The sequence below is a fragment of the Convolutriloba macropyga genome, chromosome 7 (genome assembly GCF_964194025.1).
Source record: "Convolutriloba macropyga chromosome 7, txConMacr16.3, whole genome shotgun sequence".
Lineage (NCBI taxonomy): Eukaryota > Metazoa > Xenacoelomorpha > Acoela > Convolutidae > Convolutriloba > Convolutriloba macropyga.
Window position 1 is genome coordinate 30,855,003 of NC_134474.1, and position 24,573 is coordinate 30,879,575.

The window sequence follows — 24,573 nt, forward strand, 5'->3', positions numbered from 1 at the left end:
CAAATTCTGCGGAGACAGTATGACAGAAATCAATGCACCATGAGAAAGAATTCAGAAAAAGTACAATTCCATGAGCAGAAATTCAGTAGAAAAACAAGTTCATTTCATTTTTTAGCATTGGACGTTTGACAAAAATTAATAGTTCTTTCTGGCGAAATAAAACAAGGGAAACAGAAATCAAAGATTCGAAGCATTGATGTTACATCAAAATTCAACTAGTTAACGCCGAAAAATAATTGAAGTATCGACAAGGCAATCTCTGATGTTGCACATAAATGCTTATTCGAACCAATCAAAAGGCAAAAAAACACCAAAATCGAAATAGTATGAGCATATTTTTGAAAAACAAAAACACCGCACGTTGAAAAGAGGCAATCAATGCCCAAATTAAAAAGATGGGGATATTGCAATAAGCGCTGATTACAAAAAGTCTCCTCGGAGATCCGAAAATGTTGAGAAAAGGCCAAAAAATTAAGTGAAAAATTGAGAAAAATTAGACAATTTCGCTCTTGAAACGTACTATTAAGCTCTGAAAATTAAAGTACTATCAATCCAGAGGAATACATATTGATACAGAATCGAACAAAAATATCTCAACAGAAAAAAAAACAGATAAAGTAGAAAAATGAACGGAAAAACGGCTATATACATGCTGCCTCTCTAAAAAAACACTTTTGAGAGTCGATAAGTCATTCATTCAACGCCGCACATGAACAAAAACCGCTTATTGCAAAGTTCGTTGACACGGCATTTTTTCTCACTTTCGTTTACAAGTAAAAACGCCGCTTGAACAAATAATACTTCCGGCAACAAAAAAATTCAACCAATACTCCCCTTCGAGTCAAAAAACCATCTGCACCGCAATATAGCCGCGCTCAGCTTACAACTGCGCAGTTACAAAAAAGAACAATAATAATATAACTGCTACAAACTTTCTCTGGGAGCTACTAATATGCCAATCAATCAATGTAGCCATATTTTTAATTATATTTACCAAAAATAGCCACCAATTAGAAATCATCTGTTTATGTCAATCCGTTAGACGAAAAATAGAACAGTAGGACTAATTAAGAGCAACAATTCCATTCGAGAGCAACTCTTTAGACTCGGTACTAGAAATTAGAGCCGAACAGGCGTAGAGCCGAATGAGAAAAATGAGAATGAAGTTCGATTGGCCAAACAACCTGATTGGTTTCTAAAGTACAAAAATGCCCAGTCGATTGCCGGAACATAACCGCCATTGATTTCCATAACTCAGGTTTCGATTGGAAGAAAAGAAAGTAAAAATAATTGACATTTTACAAAATAATTTCTAGTGAGCGCTTTTGATGGGATTTTGTAGTTATACCAACTCCTATTTCTTGAGAGGATAAAAGGACTGGTATCAAGACAAATAAGCATTTAATATGATAAATTAGACTCATAAGAACAAGTTCAAGCAGCGGTCATCTAAAATTGGGCTTTTCGTTACTCGATATTGATTCTGTTCATTTTAATTTCTCTGCTGAGGAATCATGGTTTAAAAACACTCTGAGCACAAGGAGAAAAGAATGAAACTAGACCAAAAAAGTAAAAAAAAAAACACATAGTAGGACAAGTCCTAACGTACAATTTAACGAATTTTCATTGATTAAACAAAAAAAACTATAACTAAAACGGACTATGAGTGAATTGGTAAAACCATTTCGAAAAATAGATTAAAAAAAAAGAAAATCAAAGTCAAAACTCCGTATGTGAACAAAAAACTATAAGCGAGAAAGGGAAATTTGGTTCCAGCAAAAAAAAAAACTAAGCCTAGAATGAACTATGAAGGGATTGGGAAAACCATTTAGAAAAAAATCCAATCCAAAAATCGAAAAACAGTAAACATCAAAGTGAAATTGCCGCATGTAAACAAAAAAACCACTAGCGAGAAATCGAATTTTTGTTCAAACACCGTTTTCTCACTCTACTTCAAAATTAGAGTGAAAAAATTTCACGCCGCAAAACTACTCGCTTTTTCGATCCACTTTGTTTCGGCGTGGCCAAAAATCACTACTCCAATTTGACTCCAAAATCATGAAAATGTGTGAACAGATATTAAAAAAAGACAGCGCCCCAATACAATTCAAATTTTTTGAATTGTAAAAAAAGTCAAATGAAACCCGCCTAAAAAGCTTTCATTTAACAATTCAACTCAAATTCAACTCGCCTAAAAAATTCAGAATGAGGTAAAGCAAAACAAATTTCCGAATACGGATAGATCTTCGAAACGCTACTTCGTAAAGATTTTTAACAAGAAAATATCTTTAAAGCAAGGAGTTAGTGATCGAACAATCTAATCACGGGAATTATTCGCCGCAAAATCCCGTTTATGGCATTCTGCTCTACGTCCGGCTCTACACGCGTCCTCATAGAGCCCGGGATAGGACGCTACCACTAATTTTCACAGTGTACTTTGCCTCACGAAACGGATCAGCCAATAAGCTATTCTGGTGAGTCAAAATTAAAGGCAAGCTATTTTTAGTATACAAAAGAAATTGTTAGTAAGCAATAAATTAAGTCCAAATCACAATTTCAATACTCAATACTGAAAAGTACAAATTATCATCTATTCTACTTGTGGAATACTGCAAGTGGACTTCGAATTTAAAATTTGGCCCCAAAATAGGGTGTAAAATTTATACAAACAGAACAAATAAATACCTGACATTGAGAGAATATTAGCACGTAACTGAAAGCTAGGTATTACTGTGAGACAGATAGAAACAATAACGGTGTCATACCAATTAAACAACCCAAGACAATGCCAATAGTTCGACCAATGGCAGCCGCAAACCTGGTGACAAACATATCAGCTTGCTTAGGAGTGATATCGGGTGTTGTCATTCCAAATCGAACTGCGAAACCTTCGATATAACCCGCTAGAGCCAGACCAAACACATCTGATATCAAATTGCCCCACGCAGCAGCTGCAAGAGTTGAAATACCAAGTAACACGCCAATATTTTTGTCAATAATATCTCCTGCCATGATCATGACGAGGTTGTCTAGGAATCCAAAACCAATGAAAGGAATAATGTTATTCACTGTGACTTTTCTCAAGACAGCTGAGGTTGGCGCGGGTTCTGCTTCAGACTGAAATAATGCAGGTCGGACATTAGTACGCGAAGCCGTGGCTAACAAAAGCCAGAGCAGATCTAACCTCGGTGTACGTGGATTCCTATGCTTATAATAAAACCGATGCATAACACTATTTTGCTCGCTTTGAGAGCACTTTTCCCATCGGCTGAGCTCGCATTCTGCCGTTTTGGGGGAACCCATAAGACGATATCGTTGGGAATTCCCAAATCAGGCACAAAAGCTTTGTTTGTGGATCCAGACGAGCATACGGACTCGGTTTGACAAATTAGACGTTTATATTTTACTGTTTTAGGAGCAGCAAATTCACATTATTATGTGCGATTCAAAGATCAAGAGAGAATCCCTTCGTTTCGAGTGACAGAGACGTTTATAAAGCATTTCATTGATGAAAAGTAAAATCCATCCTTATGGTGTAAGTAGTTTCTGATGCGTTTGTACTTTATTTATTCCAAATGATAAAATGGACTCATAATGAATCTTAATGAAACAAAAAAGCAAGCAGTAGATTCAAGTTTTAATCGACTAAAAATAAACTAAGTAAAAGTTTACAACGAGTGTAACCTCCCCATATAGAAGGCATCATGAACGAAATGAAAACGGAAGCATTAGGATTTTCGGCAACGCTTGAGTCTAAAACCGAAAATTAGTATCAATTGTCTGAATTTAGGAATGTGTTTTGACATAAAAAATGTATTTGGTCTCAAGACAGAAAATGGAAATATAGCCTGCAAATTGCCGGAAAATAGCTGCCGTTGACCCACCTCGCATATATAGGGATTGAAAGAGAAAAAAAGGAGAAATAAATTGACAGAATTTTTATTCCAAGTGCCAAAAAACGTTCTAAGTTGATGAGCAGTTTCAATTAGATTTTAAAATTATGGGTAATTCAGCTTCTAAACTGAAAGCTATTAACCTTAACTTTTATGTCAGCTAGCAATCTCTGTAATGAAGTTTGATAACCTTATGCCTCATGACTTAAGTAAAACAAAAAACGCGATCGAAAGTTAAAACGAACTAAAGAAACATAGCAGGATGAGTCCTCAATTACAACCCAAAGATTAGACTGAAAAACTAAAACCCGACCAGCAGACCAATTGAACAATACCAGCCAAACGATCCGAAAAATATAGAAAAACAAAATATCAGCATTGATAAAAATCTTGAAGTTAGTATCTTGGAAATATATAAGTTTATTGTTGCTAAAATGCTTAATATTAATATTTTTAAAGCTATTTCTTTGTCTCAAAAATCTTACCAGTAGCCGATATTTGTGTTCTAAGAAGTTGCAGTGGTCTTTAAAGACCGATAAAGTCAAAAAATTACAATTCGCTAAAGTTCGAGATATTGATATCTTTAAAAACATTTCGCTGTCTTTGTACACTAGAGTAACCCATCGCCAAGCCCCAAAAAGCATCATTGGAACCTAAAGATTAAAAAATATCAAAAAACTTAAAATTAATCATATTGGTTGTTTAATTTTGCATTACCAAAAAGCAGCACAAAAAGCAGACAAAAGGATTATTGTTTGCAAAAAAAACTTAAAAATTTCGGAAAATCGCTAATTTAATACCCATTTAAACTCGAAATTTTAACCGTTAAAAATTGAAGCAATTTGGTCTCAAGCACTAAAATGACACGTTCACTTGAATTCAGGCCTTATGGGCAAGTCATCACTCTAAGCATTTGAAAAAATAGAAAACCAGCTGAGGGACTCTTAACTTAATGCTCACTGGGCTTTACCTGTTTATCCTGTTTAAAAAGCTCAAACAAACAAAAATCTTTGGATAGTATTAAAAAGAGAGTGCCTACATAATAACCTTCGAGAAGCTGACTTGAAAAAGAAAACTTCAAAATTTAAACGTAACTAGCAATATATCAATTATAAGAAAAGAACCATTAAAATATAAACCCGACTAACCTAATCTAGAACGAAAGGCGGGGCAATTTTTTTCAATAGCTGTAGCCTAGATAAAATTTTCTTAAAAAAAACTCTAAGGACTCGAGCCCGCGCAAAACGCAATTCTGAACAGAAGCATTGACCAGTCGGCTATCACGCCCTCGTGCTTTCCTATCGAATACTGAACGGCAAAAGTAAGTTGGCACTACCTATTTTCACAAAGTAAAAAATTTTATTTTCGCGGCAAAATCACTCAAACTTAAAACCAAATTATGATAAAAATTTTTACACAATGGCTCACCTACACTAGTCCTCCTCTCACCTCCCTATTAAACTCCGATAAAACGTGACGTTCACTTATCCATGAATCTCAAGGATGACAACAGCCTAATTGTTGTGACAACAGCCTAGATAAAATTTTCTTGAAAAAAAACTCTAAGGACTCGAACCCGCGCAAACCGCAATTCTGAACAGAAGCATTGACCAGTCGGCTATCACGCCCTCGTGCTTTCCTATCGAATACTGAACGGCAAAAGTAAGTTGGCACTACCTATTTTCACAAAGTAAAAATTTAATTTTCGCGGCAAAATCACTCAAACTTAAAACCAAATTATGATAAAAATTTTTACACAATGGCTCACCTACACTAGTCCTCCTCTCACCTCCCTATTAAACTCCGATAAAACGTGACGCTCACTTATCCATGAATCTCAAGGTAAAGTTGAGGAAATCCGTCCAAGTTTCACAGTAAGAAGAAAAATGTGACAAGATGCGACATTTCTTTAGTTTTGCTCAACTATGAAAAAGTTGGCGCGTGTGTTAAACATAAAAGAGAGAAAAGATGTGAATACGCTGTGATCTTGTGACAACTTTCTTTTAATGTGAAAATTGGACGGAGTTCATCAACTTTACATTGGGATTTCTCTGAACGTTGAGTTTTATTTGAATTTCATAGGTAGGCGAGAGAACTAGTGTCGAGGACCAAGGGTTTAAAAATTGATTCCAAAAGCTGATTTTAAGTTGGCGTAACATTGTCTAAAAAACTGAATTTTTAATTCATGAAAATAGGGGTGCTCACTTACTTTTACTGTTCAGTACACAATCGCATTTAATTTAGCAACAAACTGCATCAAAATTTATTTTAGCATCAAAAACGAAGAAGACCGTAAAAAAGTCACTTGAGAAGTCAGAAGGTTCTAGAAAGGAGCAAAAGCAGTCAAGCGAAAATTTTGTATCAAAAGGATGCGCACTTTTACAATAATTGCTTCAAACATATTTCGAGAGCAATTAATAACACATTTTGCTCTCGCAAAGGGTATGAACCAACAAGCCTCATGGTTTTATATGTTTCCAGACGAAACTTCTAAGTACGGAAATATCAGCAAATGCAAAGGCATTGCACAAAACGTTAACAACTCAGAGAACCTTTCTGTGGATAGGAAATATAGGGTTTGTCAGAGTTGAATTGCCGTGGCAACCGTGCGCCATGCGTATAATAATGACTTAACTCACAACGTAGAATATTACATTAGCAGGGCAACAAAGGCTTTGAGCATATTTACCATATCAAGCATACGTAGTTTCTTTGTTAAGACCAAAAACATTCGGAGACTAACGCCGGTATGAGAATAGTACTCTATTTCTTCAGAAAACATTTCATTCAGTCTCCGAAACAGCATCCTGGTCGATTGTGTGGCATAAACCACTGGAGACACAAACCATTGCAGCTATTATGTGCTTTTTTTTAAAAAAAAATGTGTAGATTCATCAATTTTCCAAATTTTAAATATATCTTCTTTTATTTCGACATATCTCTTCGTAACCAACTCTCCTTTGCGTAGATCGGATTAGGTTTTCCGTCTGATTATTTTGCAACTTGAATTAATTTTTGTTTTGACATTTTATAAAATTAATCTTCGAAATGTGTTCACCATGGAGGAGAGCGAGCAGTTTATAGCTTCATTTTCAGCACGTACCATTACACAAAGCTCATTGCCCTAACAACCGAAAAAGGCCAGCAATGCACCCAAGTTACTACAAGAAATTACCTATCAACAGATGACAACAGATCGATGTCGGATGACAACAGCCTAATTGTTGTGAGAAACTTTTAAATAGTCTCCACTTGCACGTGGGAGGCTATTTAATTTCGTTTCAGCTTGTGTATTGTCATTATTGTGGATTCAGAGGCCGGACATTGTTTTTGGGCAACCCCAATTGCCGGGGATTTTAGATTCAGGCGGAAAAAATCTCCGAGAATAATTTGTCCTCTAACTGCGTGGAAGCATTTGGCGTCAGAGTCCTCCGCATCTGCTTGATCTGCGTGTTTTAATTTTACCATTTTTAATCAATTTCTATTCGCTGCCTTAGTTTATTCTCATTAAAGTTAAACATTTGGCGTGAGAGCTCTCCGCATCTGTTTGACAGAATAATTTCCCAGCCCTTTAGCGGGCTTGATTCCCCAATTCAACCCAAAGTGAAAATGGCTCCACCACTACCGCTCAGGGGGCGTGGCATTGTGGCTCCAGCAGAAGAATTGTCGTATAGCAATGTTTTCTCTGGCGAGGAAAGTTGCACTGGCTGTGACACTTTCGGTCAGCCACGTTTCTGTGAGGCAGATGATTTGGTAGTGACTTGCTACCGTGATGGCATTGGAGAAGGAAGTTCGTCGATCATATTCAAATACACTTGATACTGTAAATAAGAATGTACAAGGAAGCGGTTAGCCAGGAGGACCCATAGACTTCGGTTGTCTCGTCCTTTATCCGTTTTGTTCCTCGCCGGATGAACAAAAATCCGTCACGAACTCAAAGAGTATTTGGTTCTACAAAATCATCATTTCCCGTTTTCTCGTTAAGGCTTGGTCTTCAAGATCAGCTTCTTTTTTTGGTTGTCGGCTCAGAAAAACAGGTTGGGTGAAGTATTTCAGTTTTCACACCTAGAGCAAAATTATTCGACGTTGATAGGCGTTGGGTATCTTCAAAAATATTGTTCTTGTTTTGCCCTCGTAGAGTCGTCCAAGCCGTATAACATCAAACACGACGTGCGTCAGTAATTTTTGAACTTGGGCAGGATTATGTTCCTGACGCAGTCCAGCTTCTTTTTTTATTCGAGGATTCCCCGTATTCGGATGCCATCAGTCTCTTCAACAGATTTCGGCGGCGGTTCAGGTCGGGGAGCTGGTATAGCGGCGAGAATTTCTTCGGTTGCGGGTTTCCTGGCGAAGACCGTCTTAACCTCGGAAACAGCCTTTTCGAGGTCGGTTATTTCGCCCTCCAGGTTTTTCATTTGATTTTCCTGGTGCTCTGTTACCATCGCTTGCTCTTGCAATGTACAAACAAATTTCGCTTGGCGGATATCTTCGCAAACGTTAGAAAGCAGTAAAGGATCTTTTACAAAGAGCAAAGACTCGATTCGTTTCCGTTTCATTTAGGCAAGTGCAGTTCTGTTGCGTACATTCTACGTCCACAAAAGAAACGAGCTTTCATTTTTCAGAAATTTCTCGGCACAAGTAGAGCAACAATCAGATTGACTTGGTTCGATTGCGAGTGTTATGTTCAGGCATTTTCCAGACACTCAGTGAGTGCGCCTTAGAAGGTTATCAAATGGTTTAATGTTTAAGGAACAGTAGGTACTCAGAGCCAGAGAATCGGTAAGCATGCCTACCTGTTTTCATTGGCTTCGACGTTCTTCGCTCCGTACAGCGTGTCATGAGACTTGCTTGATATCAGGGTAATAGCTTAACACTGAAGCCAAACTTCGCATTTCAAGATGGAGCTCTCGGTATTCTGCTAATACCGATTGGTCAGTTTGTTCAGAGGCACTAATAAGGGGCTTTGTCACGTCGATTGCGTAGTACTTCAGAGCCTTTACAAGATCGTCAAAGATGCCCCTTCACGTTGTCAGTTGACAACACCGAAGAGTTTGGTGATAGTGTTCAAAGTCGCGATGAGTTTGGCGACCATTTGAGGGTTTTTTCTTCCTGGGATGTAAAGTTAGGGTGTTATTCAAGAGGTCGTGCCAAAATAATGTTTCGGTTCGTCAGGGGGGGGGGGGCTGACGTCAGATAATCGTAGCAGTAGTTTGATGCGTTTGGGTCAATGTTGAGTCCAGGGAAAGAGTAAATAGTGTCAGATAGTTTCTTGCTCTGATAATATTAACTTGTTAATGGAATGATAAACGGAAATGGCCGCAACTATTCTGATCATACGGACAGAGAGGTAAAGATATTGTGTACAAATCAATAAATTGAAAGGAACTCAGCTGGTTGGATGCTGTTGAATACAATAGGTGCAGGGAGGGACGGCCTGATTGTATGTCGACCCAAGGAATATTATTGGGTGATGTTCGCTAGGGCTCAACTTAAGGCCCTTTTTCTTCAACATATTAATCATTTACCTGCCGTCCTTCTAGATACTCTTTCGTAGTTGAATGCGGATTCTCTTGGGCTTCATCGGTATGTTTCAAGGACGCCCTCGCACTTTTGGCAAATGGAATACTATTCTATGGGGTAAGGGAAGTTGGTTCATACTTTCTCATATTGCCCCTTAATGAATGAACGCAGACGTCTCGACTCTTATGGTCGATTAATTTCGAGAAGTATACAACGTGGAGTCTACATTTTCACAACTTAATTGCAGCATTTTTGCAGAAGTGCATTTAAATCAATACAAGCCGTTCATACCAAGTGAAACCCGTTACATAGAAACCAAGCAAAACATTTACATAAAAACAAAAGATCAATTTTATGGCCATCACAGACTCATGCACGAAAAATACTTACAACAGATTTGTTCAAAACAAAGTCCAACTCTCTGAATAAAACAACGCGTTCTTCCTGTCGCAAAGACATTACTAGATCATGAGCAACCCGAGGATCATTTAGAGGTTCCCGCGTTCCCCTGAAACTGTAAATCATCCTTGCTGACGATTTTAAGGGCGAGCAGAATCGCCTGCAAGAACACCGACAGATATTGAAGACATACATCACGCTTTCAAGCAACTTTCCATTTCAACTCTTAAACAATGGAGTGTTAATTGCAAAACTTATACTCTAAAAAAGGAAGGAAAAGCCTTCAACATATAGTATATTGTGATCTATTCTGTTTCGCCCCCCCCCCCGTGTTTTTTACGCCCCCCCCCCGTTACAAATTATATGTTATATAGTAGTAGTAGTAGTAGTAGTAGTAGTACAAGACTTAATTGCTTCATGAGGCATTATATATCAAAGGAAATCAGAATAAACACCAAAAATGATAATTATCAAACTTTTCATTAACAAAAGCAAGTAAAAGAGTTTTAAGTTTACTTTAAAAAAAAACAGGAATCCATAAAAATATTGACTCGTGCAAGTTTGAACTAAATTTCCCAGTTTCACAGCTCTAAACAGAAAGTTCTTTTCACATATTTCTTTGTTCTATTCAAAATCAAAATTGGTTTGGACGATCTTCGCAAGCGTTGATTGTATTAAATTTGAATGAGTTGCATCGCACTTAAATCATATTAGCCCGTCAAGATTCTATTCAGCATCGTAAGATCTTTGAACTGCAGCATGCAGCAAATCGGCAGTAATTTACACTTCAAAAGTCTGTCTCGATACGAGCTTGCTGAGCAAAGCCAGTTAGTACTTTTAATTTGAAAACTCTCTAATTTTGTTAGTTCAGCACAGGAGGGAGACCAAATCTCAGATCCGTAAAGGAGAGTTGACATAGGAATGATTTGTACATTGTTAACTTGGTTTGAAGAGAAGTCAAAACGTAGATTTCATTTGAGTGATGTCAGAAGTGAGAAACATAAGCCAAGTCTTCTCAATATATGGACGTTCCATTTAAGATTTTCAGAAACATAAATACCTAAATCTTTGACTGTATTCACGGGGTGAACTACTTCACCCCCAATATATATATAGAGCAGTGGTCCTTGGTCTTTCCAACCGATAAAAACTGAGTTTTGGAAACATTAAACAGCATTGAGTTTATCGTGGCCCAATTCAAATAGAACTGCACGTCGTTTTGTAAAGTCTGCAAATCATTATTCAGTTCATTCCCATCGTCAGCAAAGAGGTAAGAACTTGACAAATCAGCAGAAGGTAGGTCATTAAAGAATACCAGAAAGAGCAATGGTCCCAAAATTGAACCCTGTGGAACTCCGCTTGAAACGGAAGCCCATGAAGATAAACAGCTTTCAGCCCTGACACACTGTTCTCTGTTCGTTATATGGGAAGCTAGCAAACGTAATAAAATTCCACCAATTCCAAAGCTTCTCAATTTGTTCAAAAGTGTTGAGTGTTGAACCCAATCAAAAGCTTTGCTGAATTCTAGATATAGGCAAAATACATCATCATCCTTGTCATGAGCTTTGTAAATTTCATCAGGATACAAAATAAGTTGAGTAATTTATGAGCGTCCTTTCATAAATCCGAACTGACGAGGAGATATTCTCTTTCTGATAAAAGCATATAGAGCGTTAAAAATATTTCGTTCAAACACTAGGGATAATTTACTTAAGTTACTAATTGGACAGTAAGACTGAATACAGAATTTGGAGCCCGTTTTAAAAGTTGGTATGATCATTGCTGTCTTCCATAGATTTGGATATGTCGACGTTTCAGCAATGCTTTGAAAGAGTCTCATGACATGATAAGTTAAACTATCTGTAGCCATTCGAAGATAGTCACCTGGAATTTTGTCAAAACCTTTTCCGAGGGAAGCTTGAGATAAGGCGGCTCGAATATCATGCATCGTAAAGCACAGCTCATTTAAAGTCCGTTGTTCAAATTCATCGAAAAAACAAACGGCAGGCTGATAGACTGTCATAAAATAAGCATTAAAAGCCTTCGCAATGGACGGATAACCATTATGAATTGTATTTTAAAATCTCATTCGAGTAGGTAAGACTCTCTTGAGTCTCTTAATCAGACGAAAACAATTTGACGCACCAGTATTATTTGAGGCAAACAGATCAAGATAAACTGCAGTGTCAAGAAGTTCTATTGACACTTCTGCATCTCTGCTAAGTTCTTCCACCAACGCAGAAGGAAACTTCCAATGATTTTTAACAACGTTGTCGCGTTTATTCAAAGCCTGAATAGTGTTGGAAGAATAGAATCATGGTAAATTATACTTTTTTGATCGTTTCATAGTTGTATAACTGCTAAGAACATCATCCAGATTTTTCCAAAAGAAGGGTACAAAATCCAGCGATTTTGTATCTAATTCTAAGGAGAACAAACTAAACGACAGAATAGCAGTCGCGAAAAAGAAATTCAAAGCTAGAGTACCTCTGAGAATTAAGCTCTAGCAGGTCAATGCAAGTTTTAACGCCAAATTGGTCACTAAAATAAAATCAGTTTTTATAATGTAGTTTAAAGGTAGATAAAGGTCGTCAAAATTAGCAAAAACTAAGTCCAGCATATGACCACCCCCGTGTGTGCCATCCTGAACTATCTGTAGAAAAATTTTTTGTTTTAGTAAAAGGTCGAAGAAACTTTCAATATCATTATGAGATCTTGATGTGAAGGAGACCCAGACAACAGTTGGCTCAATGAAATCGCCAGTAATAATTGTTCTACCATTGAATTGATGCAACAACCTTCCAAGTGATTCAGTTATTTGTTTCCATGGTGAACAATAATTGCTTGTTTCAGCTGGAATATACAAACATATTACAAGAATGGGACAAGTAGCGGTCTTTACTTCAACAGCACAAATAAAATTATCAGAGAAGCAATTTTTTACATTGCTAATTAAATTATTGCTTTGAAGAATGGCAACACCTTCATGAGCACATTTCTCTCTGTTAGCCATGGCTGCAACAGTGTAGTTAGTATCGAAGGTCAACTTCGAGTGAAAATCAGAACCAAGCCAAGGTTCTGTGAGGCAAACAATCTGCGGACAATGTTTAGATAAAAAATTAGTCAGCTGTATTCGCTTCTTAGCAGAAGCAATGCCCCGAACGTTGATCGTAATAAATGAGAATTGTAGTCAATCATGAGCTACATCTTGATTGTCGTAAGATAGCTTAAACTTGTGTATCTTGATCTTATTTTTGATGCAACCACTTTCTATCATTTCGAATCTCTTCTTCAACAGCTTTTTCTCTTTTTCTTTATCAGCGGTATGACAACTCAGAGGTATGACTGAAATCTTCCTACGTCCATTTAACTTGCTTTCAATTGCTTTACTTAAGCATAACCTAGCATCCCAAATAGACGGACACGTCACCAAAAGTGGACGTTGCTTCGTAGAATCATACTTTTCTAATCGAAAGCGATCTTCACTAGCTAACTGAAGGCCTATTTCTTCAGCTAGTTTTTGTGTTGATTGTTTGTCCTTCAACAGACGTTCATTAGAAAACTTTTTGGTTGTTTCCAGGTATACCAATAACTTTCAGTTGTCGTAAAAATTTGTTATCGCTTATGGCTGGCTTAACAATTTGTCTCTCATTTGTCTTGTATGTTTCCGTTGATTTGATATTAAACTCCGATAACTTTTGTTTTATTTCCTCGGTAACCATTTTTTGTTCATCAAGAATTCCATTAAAAGTGTTCATTCTACTATCAACAAGGTTCAGTGTTTTTGAATATGACTTAGCTTCTTTTAAACGCAGTGGAGTGTCTTTCAGCAAGCAATGTAGCCAGTCCTTTGTGAGCTTCCCAGTGAGAGCCTTGTAGTCAACATCATTGTTCATCGCATCAAGTAGTTCTTCCACAATTGGATAGTATCCAGAAGTTGAGTTGATTCTTGAGGCCACTCGCTTGCTCGCATCATCAGTAGTCATCATTCAAAATAAGAAACTATTTAATAAGTTTACCACAACAATTAGGCTTATAGTTTATCAAAACAATTAGGCTTTTTATAGAACGTTACTATGCACTAAAATAGAACATACGCCTGTAGGCGTAAAGAAATAAGGTAATCTTGGGGGGGGCGAAACAGAATAGATCCTTATGGATCTATTGTTGTTGTTGTTGGGGATTTTCAGGTTGTCCTGAGGGGATTTCTCCCTGTTGTTGGATTAGAATCTTGACCACTAATCTCGGTACAGGTGGCAATCACATGCCAGCTGCCAAGGACACACGTTTTGCTCTGAAAATTTGTTTTGACGATTTTTCATAAGCTTTACCATTCGAGTTTTTAGACAAATCGGATTTAAGAAATCCAATTCATTTCCAATGATCTTGACAATCCGGCTCATTCAGTAGAACTCGTGTCAGGCTCTTTGTGTTCTGACATATTTGAGGTTAAAGAATAGATTTCTCATTTTTGCGTCATGTGGAATTGGAATGGGGCACAGATAGAACTTCTGATCAAGTACACTCGAAAAGAAATGTAGGCTGTTCAATTGCAGATACATAGCGAGAGGCAGTAGGTCCACTCGTAACAGAAGCTCTTCGTAGTTATTTTTGAAATTTTTCGTTATCCACTTCAGTATTCTCTTTTGAAACCTCTCTAGTTTCTGCAAGTCCAATCGATACACGTGAATGAACTGGGCTCCATACGGCAGTAGCAGCAATTTGTAGGCACATCTTGACTTTCTCGTTCACTTTGTTCAACAGTTTTCGTCTCATATACACAAGTACCTTGTTGATCTTTTTAAATTGGTTATAAAAATGCTCAGACCATGTTAGCGAAGTATTGACAACTACACCAAGGTCTAATACCGACTTCGATTACTCTAGAGGGTTTCCCGCAAGTCGAAAACTAGGTAAACGTCCTTTAATTATTAATTGAAAACACTTATTGGCGGCCAACTCCATCTTGTTTTCTTTCACCCATCGTGCAACTTGTTCGAGTTCAGATTGAGTCTCTGTCTTAAGATTTCCGTGTGTCAAGAGTTTGAAATCACCCGCAAACAGAAAAGGATCGCCAAACTTGACAACAGCTGGAAGATCATCCACAAAAATGCAGAACAGTGGTGGCCCCAAGAAAGAACCTTGGGGAACACCACTGGTAATGTCCAACATCTTGGAGGAGACAATGTCAACTCTCACGAACTGCTTGCGTCCTTCAATGTAGTTCGCCAGCACTCTCTTCTAACAGACAACCTCCGACTCTAAGACAACCTTGAAAGAGCACATTAAAGTGCAACATAGTGGAATCTAAACAACACAATTCCCCATAAAAAAATACTCAAAAAACTCAACTTATTGCCACTCTCAATGTATTTTGGAACTCCACAGTCTCCCACTGTTTTGCGCCATCACTGACCACAAGTATGACATAAAAACATCAGACTACATATCACGTAATACCAACGAACGAACCAGCCAAGGCTCCAACTCCAGCTTCAACATTCCCAAAACCAGACTTAAAAGGTCCGCCGATAATTTCTGGACACGAAAGGGAATACGGCACAACACTCTGAGTAAATATATCGACTTAACAACGAAAGAAAACAGAAAAGCACGAATAACACAGCAACTTTGGAAATTCTTCAAAAAGTTCAACGAAGCCAATCTATGTACCTGGAGGATACTCTTCCAATGCACGAACTGTAACCAACAATCCAAACTTACTCACTAATGACATAAAGGGTGAAAACCCATGGAATATCCCTAAAGACTTCGCTACTACTACTACTACTACTACTACTACTACTACTACTACTACTACTACTACTACTACTACTACTACTACTACTACTACTACTACTACTACTACCACTACTACTACTACTACTACTACTACTACTACTACTACTACTACTACTACTACTACTACTACGACTACTACTACTACTACTACTACTACTACTACTACTACTACTACTACTACTACTACTACTACTACTACTACTACTACTACTACTACTACTACTACTACTACTACTACTTTTTGCGTCATGTGGAATTGGAATGGGGCACAGATAGAACTTCTGATCAAGTAAAGTCGAAAAGAAATGTAGGCTGTTCAATTGCAGATACATAGCGAGAGGCAGTAGGTCCACTCGTAACAGAAGCTCTTCGCAGTTAATTTTGAAGTTTTTCGTTATCCACTTCAGTATTCTCTTTTGAAACCTCTCTAGTTTCTGCAAGTCGAATCGATACACGTGAATGAACTGGGCTCCATACGTCAAAATCGGCAGTAGAAGCAATTTGTGGGCACATCTTGACTTTCTCGTTCACTTTGTTCAACAGTTTTCGTCTCATATACACAAGTACCTTGTTGATCTTTTTAAATCGGTTATAAAAAAGCTCAGACCATGTTGGCGAAGTATTGACAACTACACCAAGGTCTAATACCGACTTTGATTACTCTAGAGGGACTCCCGCAAGTCGAAAACTAGGTAAACGTCCTTTAATTATTAATTGAAAACACTTATTGGCGGCCAACTCCATATTGTTTTCTTTCACCCATCGTGCAACTTGATCGAGTTCAGATTGAGTCTCTGTCTTAAGATTTCCGTGTGTCAAGAGTTTGAAATCACCCGCAAACAGAAAAGGATCGCCAAACTTGACAACAGCTGGAAGATCATCCACAAAAATGCAGAACAGTGGTGGCCCCAAGAAAGAACCTTGGGGAACACCACTGGTAATGTCCAACGTCTTGGAGGAGACAATGTCAACTCTCACGAACTGCTTGCGTCCTTCAATGTAGTTCGCCAGCACTCTCTTCTAACAGATAACCTCCGACTCTAAAACAACCTTCAAAGAGCACATTAAAGTGCAACACAGTGGAATCTAAACAACACGATTCCCTATAAAGATATACTCAAAGAACTCAACTTATTGCCACTCTCAATGTATTTTGGAACTCCACAGTCTCCCACTGTTCTGCGCCATCACTGACCACACGTATGACATAAAAACATCAGACTACATATCAAGTAATACCAACGAACGAACCAGACAAGGCTCCAACTCCAGCTTCAACATTCCCAAAACCAGACTCAAAAGGTCCGCCGATAATTTCTGGACACGAAAGGGAATACGGCACAACACTCTGAGTAAATATATCGACTTAACAACGAAAGAAAACAGAAAAGCACGAATAACACAGCAACTTTGGAATTTCTTCAAAAAGTTCAACGAAGCCAATCTATGTACCTGGAGGATACTCTGCCAATGCACGAACTGTAACCAACAATCCAAACTTACTCACTAATGACATAAAGGTTGAAAACTTATGGTATATCCCTAAAGACTTCGCTACTACTAATACTACTACTACTACTACTTCTACTACTACTACTACTACTACTACTACTACTACTACTACTACTACTACTACTACTACTACTACTACTACTACTACTACTACTACTACTACTACTACTACTACTACTACTACTACTACTACTACGACTACCACTACTACTACTATTACTACTGTTTCAACACTTTAATTCCAAATATGAAATAAAGGCACGGTTGGCAACAAATACAAATACAAATACAAATACAAACAAAACAAGAAGAGTTATTTGTTTGGTTATTCTGTGAAGTGCTGTACGACGAAATTGTTGAAGGCATTCTTTGACCCTGTTGCTGCTTTCTCCTGCAATCTGGTGAACGATACTTTGTTTCGTACACAGTCTCCTTCGATTTGACTCATCCACGTTTTCCGTTGCCCCCCAGGAGCGCGTCTGGCATGGGCGTATTGATCGGGCGGGTCCCAATCGAAGGCACTGCGGGCTAATCTTCCTGGTTCCATTCTCTGGATGTGACCGTACCATTTTATCCGTTTGAGCATGATCATCGTGGATAGTTGGGGCATTCGCGATCTTGACATAATTTCATCGTTCGTTGCTTTCTCCAGATATGACACACGTAGAATTCTCCGAAGACAACCACAGTGGAAACTCTCAAGTTTTCTCTCCATTAATTTCGAAAGAGTCCAAGTCTCTGAGCTGTACAGCACGGCTGATAAAACGAGTGCTTTGTACAAATTGCACTTGAGGTGCACGCTGAGCTGCTTGCTCTTCCAGAGATTTTGGAAGTTAGCAAACCGTTGTCTACCTTCTGCAAGTTTGCAATTGACTTCCTGGAGGTCTCCATGCTTGAGGCTGACATATGATCCGAGATACTTGAACGCTTCTATGTTTTCAAACTCGTTTCCGATAACATCTTGTACTTTGCAGGAAAACACGCGTGTGGCAGCTGCTTTAGGTTTGCCACAGTATCTCGATTGGTGAACTTTTCGGCCATTGACTGTTTTGAACTTCCTTTCACACTTGTCACAGGTGAGGCTCGCCTCTAGTTGCTCGAACTTTGACTTGTCGACGACATTCTTTGACAAACCGGCTTTGCAGAATCTTGTTTGGTGCACTTTGCGTCCGGTAACTGTACTGAATTGCCGCTGACAGTTCTGACATCTTAAAGACTCTTGATCAGCCACCGCTGACCCACTCTCATTTTCTAGCGACTCTAAATCCGCTACTGCAGATTGTTGTTGTGAAGCTACCAACGCTGGCTTAGCCTCCGCTAAGCTTTTCAATCTGAGCTTCCGGCCATCTTGTGTTTCGAACCAGCCCGCTTTCTTTTTCGTTCCCAGCAGCACCTCCGTGCCGATGGTTAGTCGTGACTGGCTAGATGTCTCTGCCAGGAGTCCTAGTTTGCCTTTATGTGTTCCAGTGAGTATCACCACGTTCTGTTGGATACTAGGCACTGCAACAACATTTGGGCTGTCGCATTTTACGCCCATATTCTTTGTTTTGGCCACATTAATCTTCAGACCAGCGGCTTCCGCTAGGGCCTCGAATCGATGTAGGTTTTCTTGCACCTCACTGTCTGAGACTATTACTACTACTACTACTACTACTACTACTACTACTACTACTACTACTACTACTTTTTGCGTCATGTGGAATTGGAATGGGGCACAGATAGAACTTCTGATCAAGTAAAGTCGAAAAGAAATGTAGGCTGTTCAATTGCAGATACATAGCGAGAGGCAGTAGGTCCACTCGTAACAGAAGCTCTTCGCAGTTAATTTTGAAGTTTTTCGTTATCCACTTCAGTATTCTCTTTTGAAACCTCTCTAGTTTCTGCAAGTCGAATCGATACACGTGAATGAACTGGGCTCCATACGTCAAAATCGGCAGTAGAAGCAATTTGTGGGCACATCTTGACTTTCTCGTTCACTTTGTTCAACAGTTTTCGTCTCATATACACAAGTACCTTGTTGATCTTTTTAAATCGGTTATAAAAAAGCTCAGACCATGTTGGCGAAGTATTGACAACTACACCAAGGTCTAATACCGACTTTGATTACTCTAGAGGGACTCCGGCAAGTCGAAAACTAGGTAAACGTCCTTTAATTATTAATTGAAAACACTTATTGGCGGCCAACTCCATATTGTTTTCTTTCACCCATCGTGCAACTTGTTCGAGTTCAGATTGAGTCTCTGTCTTAAGATTTCCGTGTGTCAAGAGTTTGAAACCACCCGCAAACAGAAAAGGATCGCGAAACTTGACAACAGCTGGAAGATCATCCACAAAAATGCAGAACAGTGGTGGCCCCAAGAAAGAACCTTGGGGAACACCACTGGTAATGTCCAACGTCTTGGAGGAGACAATTTCAACTCTCACGAACTGCTTGCGTCCTTCAATGTAGTTCGCCAGCACTCTCTTCTAACAGACAACCTCCGACTCTTAGACAAACTTGAAAGAGCACATTAAAGTGCAACACAGTGGAATCTAAACAACACAATTCCCTATAAAGAAATACTCAAAGAACTCAACTTATTGCCACTCTCAATGTATTTTGGAACTCCACAGTCTCCCACTGTTCTGCGCCATCACTGACCACAAGTATGACATAAAAACATCAGACTACATATCACGTAATACCAACGAACGAACCAGACAAGGCTCCAACTCCAGCTTCAACATTCCCAAAACCAGACTCAAAAGGTCCGCCGATAATTTCTGGACACGAAAGGGAATACGGCACAACACTCTGAGTAAATATATCGACTTAACAACGAAAGAAAACAGAAAAGCACGAATAACACAGCAACTTTGGAATTTCTTCAAAAAGTTCAACGAAGCCAATCTATGTACCTGGAGGATACTCTGCCAATGCACGAACTGTAACCAACAATCCAAACTTACTCACTAATGACATAAAGGGTGAAAACCCATGGTATATCCCTAAAGACTTCGCTACTGCTACTACTACTACTACTACTACTACTACTACTACTACTACTACTACTACTACTACTACTACTACTACTACTTATACTACTACTACTACTACTACTACTACTACTACTACTACTACTACTACTACTACTACTACTACTACTACTACTACTACTACTACTACTACTACTACTACTGTTTGAACACTTAATTTCCATAAAGAATTACAGGAACAATGACAATAAGTACAAACAAGTTAATAAAATGCATATAAGTTTGAGATTATCTGGGTTTATTTAATCCAGGAAATGCTGTTCGACAAAACTGTTGAAGCGGGATTTAGACTCTCTTTTCGCTTTCTATCGTAAGGTGATGTAGCTCATGTTGTTCCTTGAGCAATCTTCTTCAAGTTGATCCATCCACGTCTTGCGTTGACCCCCTGGAGCTCGTTTAGCATATCGATATTTTTCTGTCGGCTCCCAGGTGAAGGCTCGGAGCGCTAGACGATCGTCATTCATCCTCAGGATATGGCCAAACCATTTCAACCGTTTAATCATGATCATTGCAGAAAGTGTCGACATACGTGATCTAGCCAGTACTTCTTCATTTGTCACCCTCTCCAGATATGAAAAACATAGTATCCTTCGCAGACAACTGGTGTGAAAGCTCTCAAGTTTCCGTTGCGTTGATTTATTCATGGTCCACGTTTCAGAGCTATATAAGACCACTGATAACACAAGAGCTCTGTATAAATTGCATTTGAGGGGAATACTAAGTTGTTTGCTCTTCCAAAGCTTCTGAAAGCTCGCAAATCGCTGTCTCCCTTCCGCCAGCTTGACACTGATTTCCTTTAGGTCACCATGTTACAAGCTCACGAAAGAACCGAGATACTTGAAAGCTTCTACATTTTCGAACTCCACTCCATCTCAATCGTGGACATTGCAGGAGAAAATGCGAGATCTTCCAGCCTTTTCTCTGCCACAGTATCGTGACTCGTGAATTCGTCGGCTTTTCACAGTTGCGAATTTCCTAGTGCACTTCTGACAAGTGAGGCTTTTCTCTAGCCCAACAAACTTTGACGCGCTGTCTTCGACCCTCTTCGAATTCTTAGACTTGCAGAATCTGGCTTCATGCACTTTGCAGCCTCTTGCAGTGTCGAAGCGACGTTTACAACTGAACATACACAACTATCGTCATCAGAGACCGCAGATGATCTGTTATTCGCCGTAGACACTAGATCAGCAACCACTGACCTCTCGTCGCTGCTGACTGTCACAAGCTCAGCCTCCGCTGAACTTTTCAGTCTCAGTTTTTCACCAGCTAGTGTCTCGAACCAGCCCGCATTCTTCTTCTTGCCCACCAGCACCTCTCTGCCAATGAGTAGTCGGGATTGGTTTTCGGCCTCAATGAGAGTCCCAAAACGGCCTTTGCGGTTTTATGTAAGAACTTCCACGTTCCTTTGAGCAATGGGTACACTGGCTCCGGGTTTTTTGCATTTAACACCCATATTCTTTGTCTTCCCAACATTGATCATTAGGCCAACAGCCTCGGCTAAAGATTCAATTCTATGTAGATTTGCTTGAACTTCGGAATCAGAGACGCCCAATAGGGCAACATCATCGGCGAAGTCCTGATCAGCAACACAGCGTCCAATTTCGATTCCTCCTTGAACTGAATTAGCCAACACATAGTTTATCACAAGGCCAAAGAGAATAGGCGACCATACATCACCCTGGCGAACACCAGTTTTTACGTCGAACATCTGGCCCTTTTCGCCCTCTGTCTTGACGCAGCACTTGAAGCCTTCGTAACTGTTGCGGATGACATTCACAACTTTTTGTGGGAGCCCGTAATGTTTCATTATCTTGTACATCATCTCGTGGTCCACCGAATCGAATGCAGCGCGGAAGTCAATGAAACAAAAACTGAAGTCCAATTGGAAGGCCATGCATTTCTCTAGTATTTGCCTCAACGCAAACAATTGGTCAGTGCAGCCCCTGCTTTTTCGGAATCCGCATTGTTCTTCTCTGAGCACTTGATCAAGTGCATCTTTGCATCTTTTCAGGATGATTGACGCAAAAACTTTTCCAGGTACCGAGAGCAGTGAAAATCCGCGATAGTTCCCACACTCAGATCTTTTTCCTTTGCTTTTGTATAGCGGGACAACTTCTGCTAACTTCCAGTCTTGTGGAAGATTTTCTTCAGTCCAGCACTTGTTGACAATGTCCCAAAGCCATTCAGCGATTCCAATATGCGACTTTAGCATTTCGGCAGAAATATCCTCTGGTCCACTTGCTTTACCGTTTTTCAGTTTACGCACGGCATTTAGAACTTCATCAAACCGAATTGGACCTAGGTCTATTTCAAGACTCTCGGATGCTTCCACTATGCTCAATACAGACTTGCCGCTTGTCGTGCTTGGATTTAACAGATGCTTAAAGTGCTCGGTTCAACGTTCCAACCTTTCTTCTTTTGTTTTCAGAGGCTCGCCTGTGGTTGAAACTAGTTTACTTATATGAGGACTCCACTTCCGGCATAACTGTTTTGACTCCCCAAACACTTCTTTCAGGTCACCTTTGTCTGAGTGATCTTGTATTGTTTCACCTTTGTCTTTCAGCCACTGTCTTTTGTCAGATCTTAACACTTTTCGTACTTCTTTGCAGCAGTTAGAGAACACTAGCAGCGCCTCCGCGCTACTATGCTTCCTCAACTGTAACTCGGCCCGTTTCCTAATCAAAGCCAGCGTTTCAACTGTAATCCAGGGTTTGTGCACACGCTTTTCGGGGATGAGTAGTTTTGTTGCCGCTGCATTAAGAGCCGTTCGAAAATTTGCCCAAGATTGTTCTACGCCTTCAACAATATCGCTCTCATCAAGATAGCGTTTCACTTCTGCGCAGAAAGCTTCACGCGTGACTTCATTGCGCAACTTGGTAGAGCAGACTTTCGGTTGACTGCGTGGCTTATGTGCCACTACTTTGAATCGCACTTCGGCAATGACCATTTCGTGATCGGTGAGAGTGATCTTTCCCCTCCTTGTCCTAACGTTGTGCAAACAACTCCTGTGCCTCGAACCGAATAAGATATGATCTAACATCTTGTTTCGCATCTGTTGGTCAGGTGGGTTAAATGTATACCGGTGCACTAACCGGTGTCGAAACCAGGTTCCACCAATCAACAGGTAATGAGAGACACAAAAGGACAACAATTTTGCTGAGTTATCATTCTCCTCGCCCATTCCAAAGGGGCCTTGGCAAGGCATGTTAACATCTGGTTGTTGACCAGGTTCCGCATTGAAGTCTCCGACGAGGCACACTCTCTCCCTTTGTTTGAAACTGGATACCAAGCTGCTCAACTGATTCCAAAAATTGTCTTTCGCTAAGTCGTCAGCTTCATTTGTGGGCGCATAACACACAATCACAACAAGGTTAGCTCGTTTCTGAGCTGCAAACTTCACATAGGCCATTCGCTCACTAACAGCAACTTGCTCAATTAAGCTACCGGCAAGTCTTTTCGTCACTGCAATACCAACTCCTCCTTGTCTCGCTTTTGCAGTCGATAGCCAGGAGTCAGTGAGGAAGAGCTTTTGGTCGCCAAGATCTATTTCCTGCTCCTCCAGTCTCGTTTCCTGCACTCCCAGAACGTCCAACTTGTACTTCTTCAGGTCCATTTTCAAGCTTTTCAGTGAACCTGATTGAGCCAGTGTCCTGACATTGAGGGTTCCAATTCTGAGACTCCACGGGAGATTCTTCGCACCCCTTACTTAATGCCCCTCAGTTTACGCACGAAGTTCTAAATGCCCCTCAGTTTACGCACGGCATTTAGAACTTCATCAAACCGAATTGGACCTAGGTCTATTTCAAGACTCTCGGATGCTTCCACTATGCTCAATACAGACTTGCCGCTTGTCGTGCTTGGATTTAACAGATGCTTAAAGTGCTCGGTCCAACGTTCCAACCTTTCTTCTTTTGTTTTCAGAGGCTCGCCTGTGGTTGAAACTAGTTTACTTATATGAGGACTCCACTTCCGGCATAACTGTTTTGACTCCCCAAACACTTCTTTCAGGTCACCTTTGTCTGAGTGATCTTGTATTGTTTCACCTTTGTCTTTCAGCCACTGTCTTTTGTCAGATCTTAACACTTTTCGTACTTCTTTGCAGCAGTTAGAGAACACTAGCAGCGCCTCCGCGCTACTATGCTTCCTCAACTGTAACTCGGCCCGTTTCCTAATCAAAGCCAGCGTTTCAACTGTAATCCAGGGTTTGTGCACACGCTTTTCGGGGATGAGTAGTTTTGTTGCCGCTGCATTAAGAGCCGTTCGAAAATTTGCCCAAGATTGTTCTACGCCTTCAACAATATCGCTCTCATCAAGATAGCGTTTCACTTCTGCGCAGAAAGCTTCACGCGTGACTTCATTGCGCAACTTGGTAGAGCAGACTTTCGGTTGACTGCGTGGCTTATGTGCCACT

At 39.7% G+C, this 24,573-nt stretch overlaps 2 protein-coding genes across 3 annotated transcripts in view; both read right to left on the reverse strand.

Moving 5' to 3' along the window:
• The window catches only part of LOC142342777 (dynein light chain Tctex-type 1-like), an 80,930-nt gene extending 67,100 nt beyond the window's left edge, over positions 1-13,830 (reverse strand). For both annotated transcript variants that reach the window (XM_075394338.1, XM_075394336.1), the window contains exon 1: positions 13,815-13,830. The gene's annotated coding sequence lies outside the window, so the exon portion shown is untranslated. The remainder of the gene's footprint in view (positions 1-13,814) is intronic.
• LOC142342778 (transmembrane protein 65-like) overlaps positions 2,520-24,573 on the reverse strand; it is a 205,615-nt gene continuing 183,561 nt past the window's right edge. Inside the window, exons 2-3 of the mRNA XM_075394339.1 lie at positions 9,804-10,037; positions 2,520-3,117 (exon numbers count right to left, since the gene is read on the reverse strand). Of these exons, the coding sequence (XP_075250454.1) occupies positions 2,728-3,117; positions 9,804-10,007 (594 nt within the window). The 5' untranslated portion in view covers positions 10,008-10,037 and the 3' untranslated portion in view covers positions 2,520-2,727. The remainder of the gene's footprint in view (positions 3,118-9,803; positions 10,038-24,573) is intronic.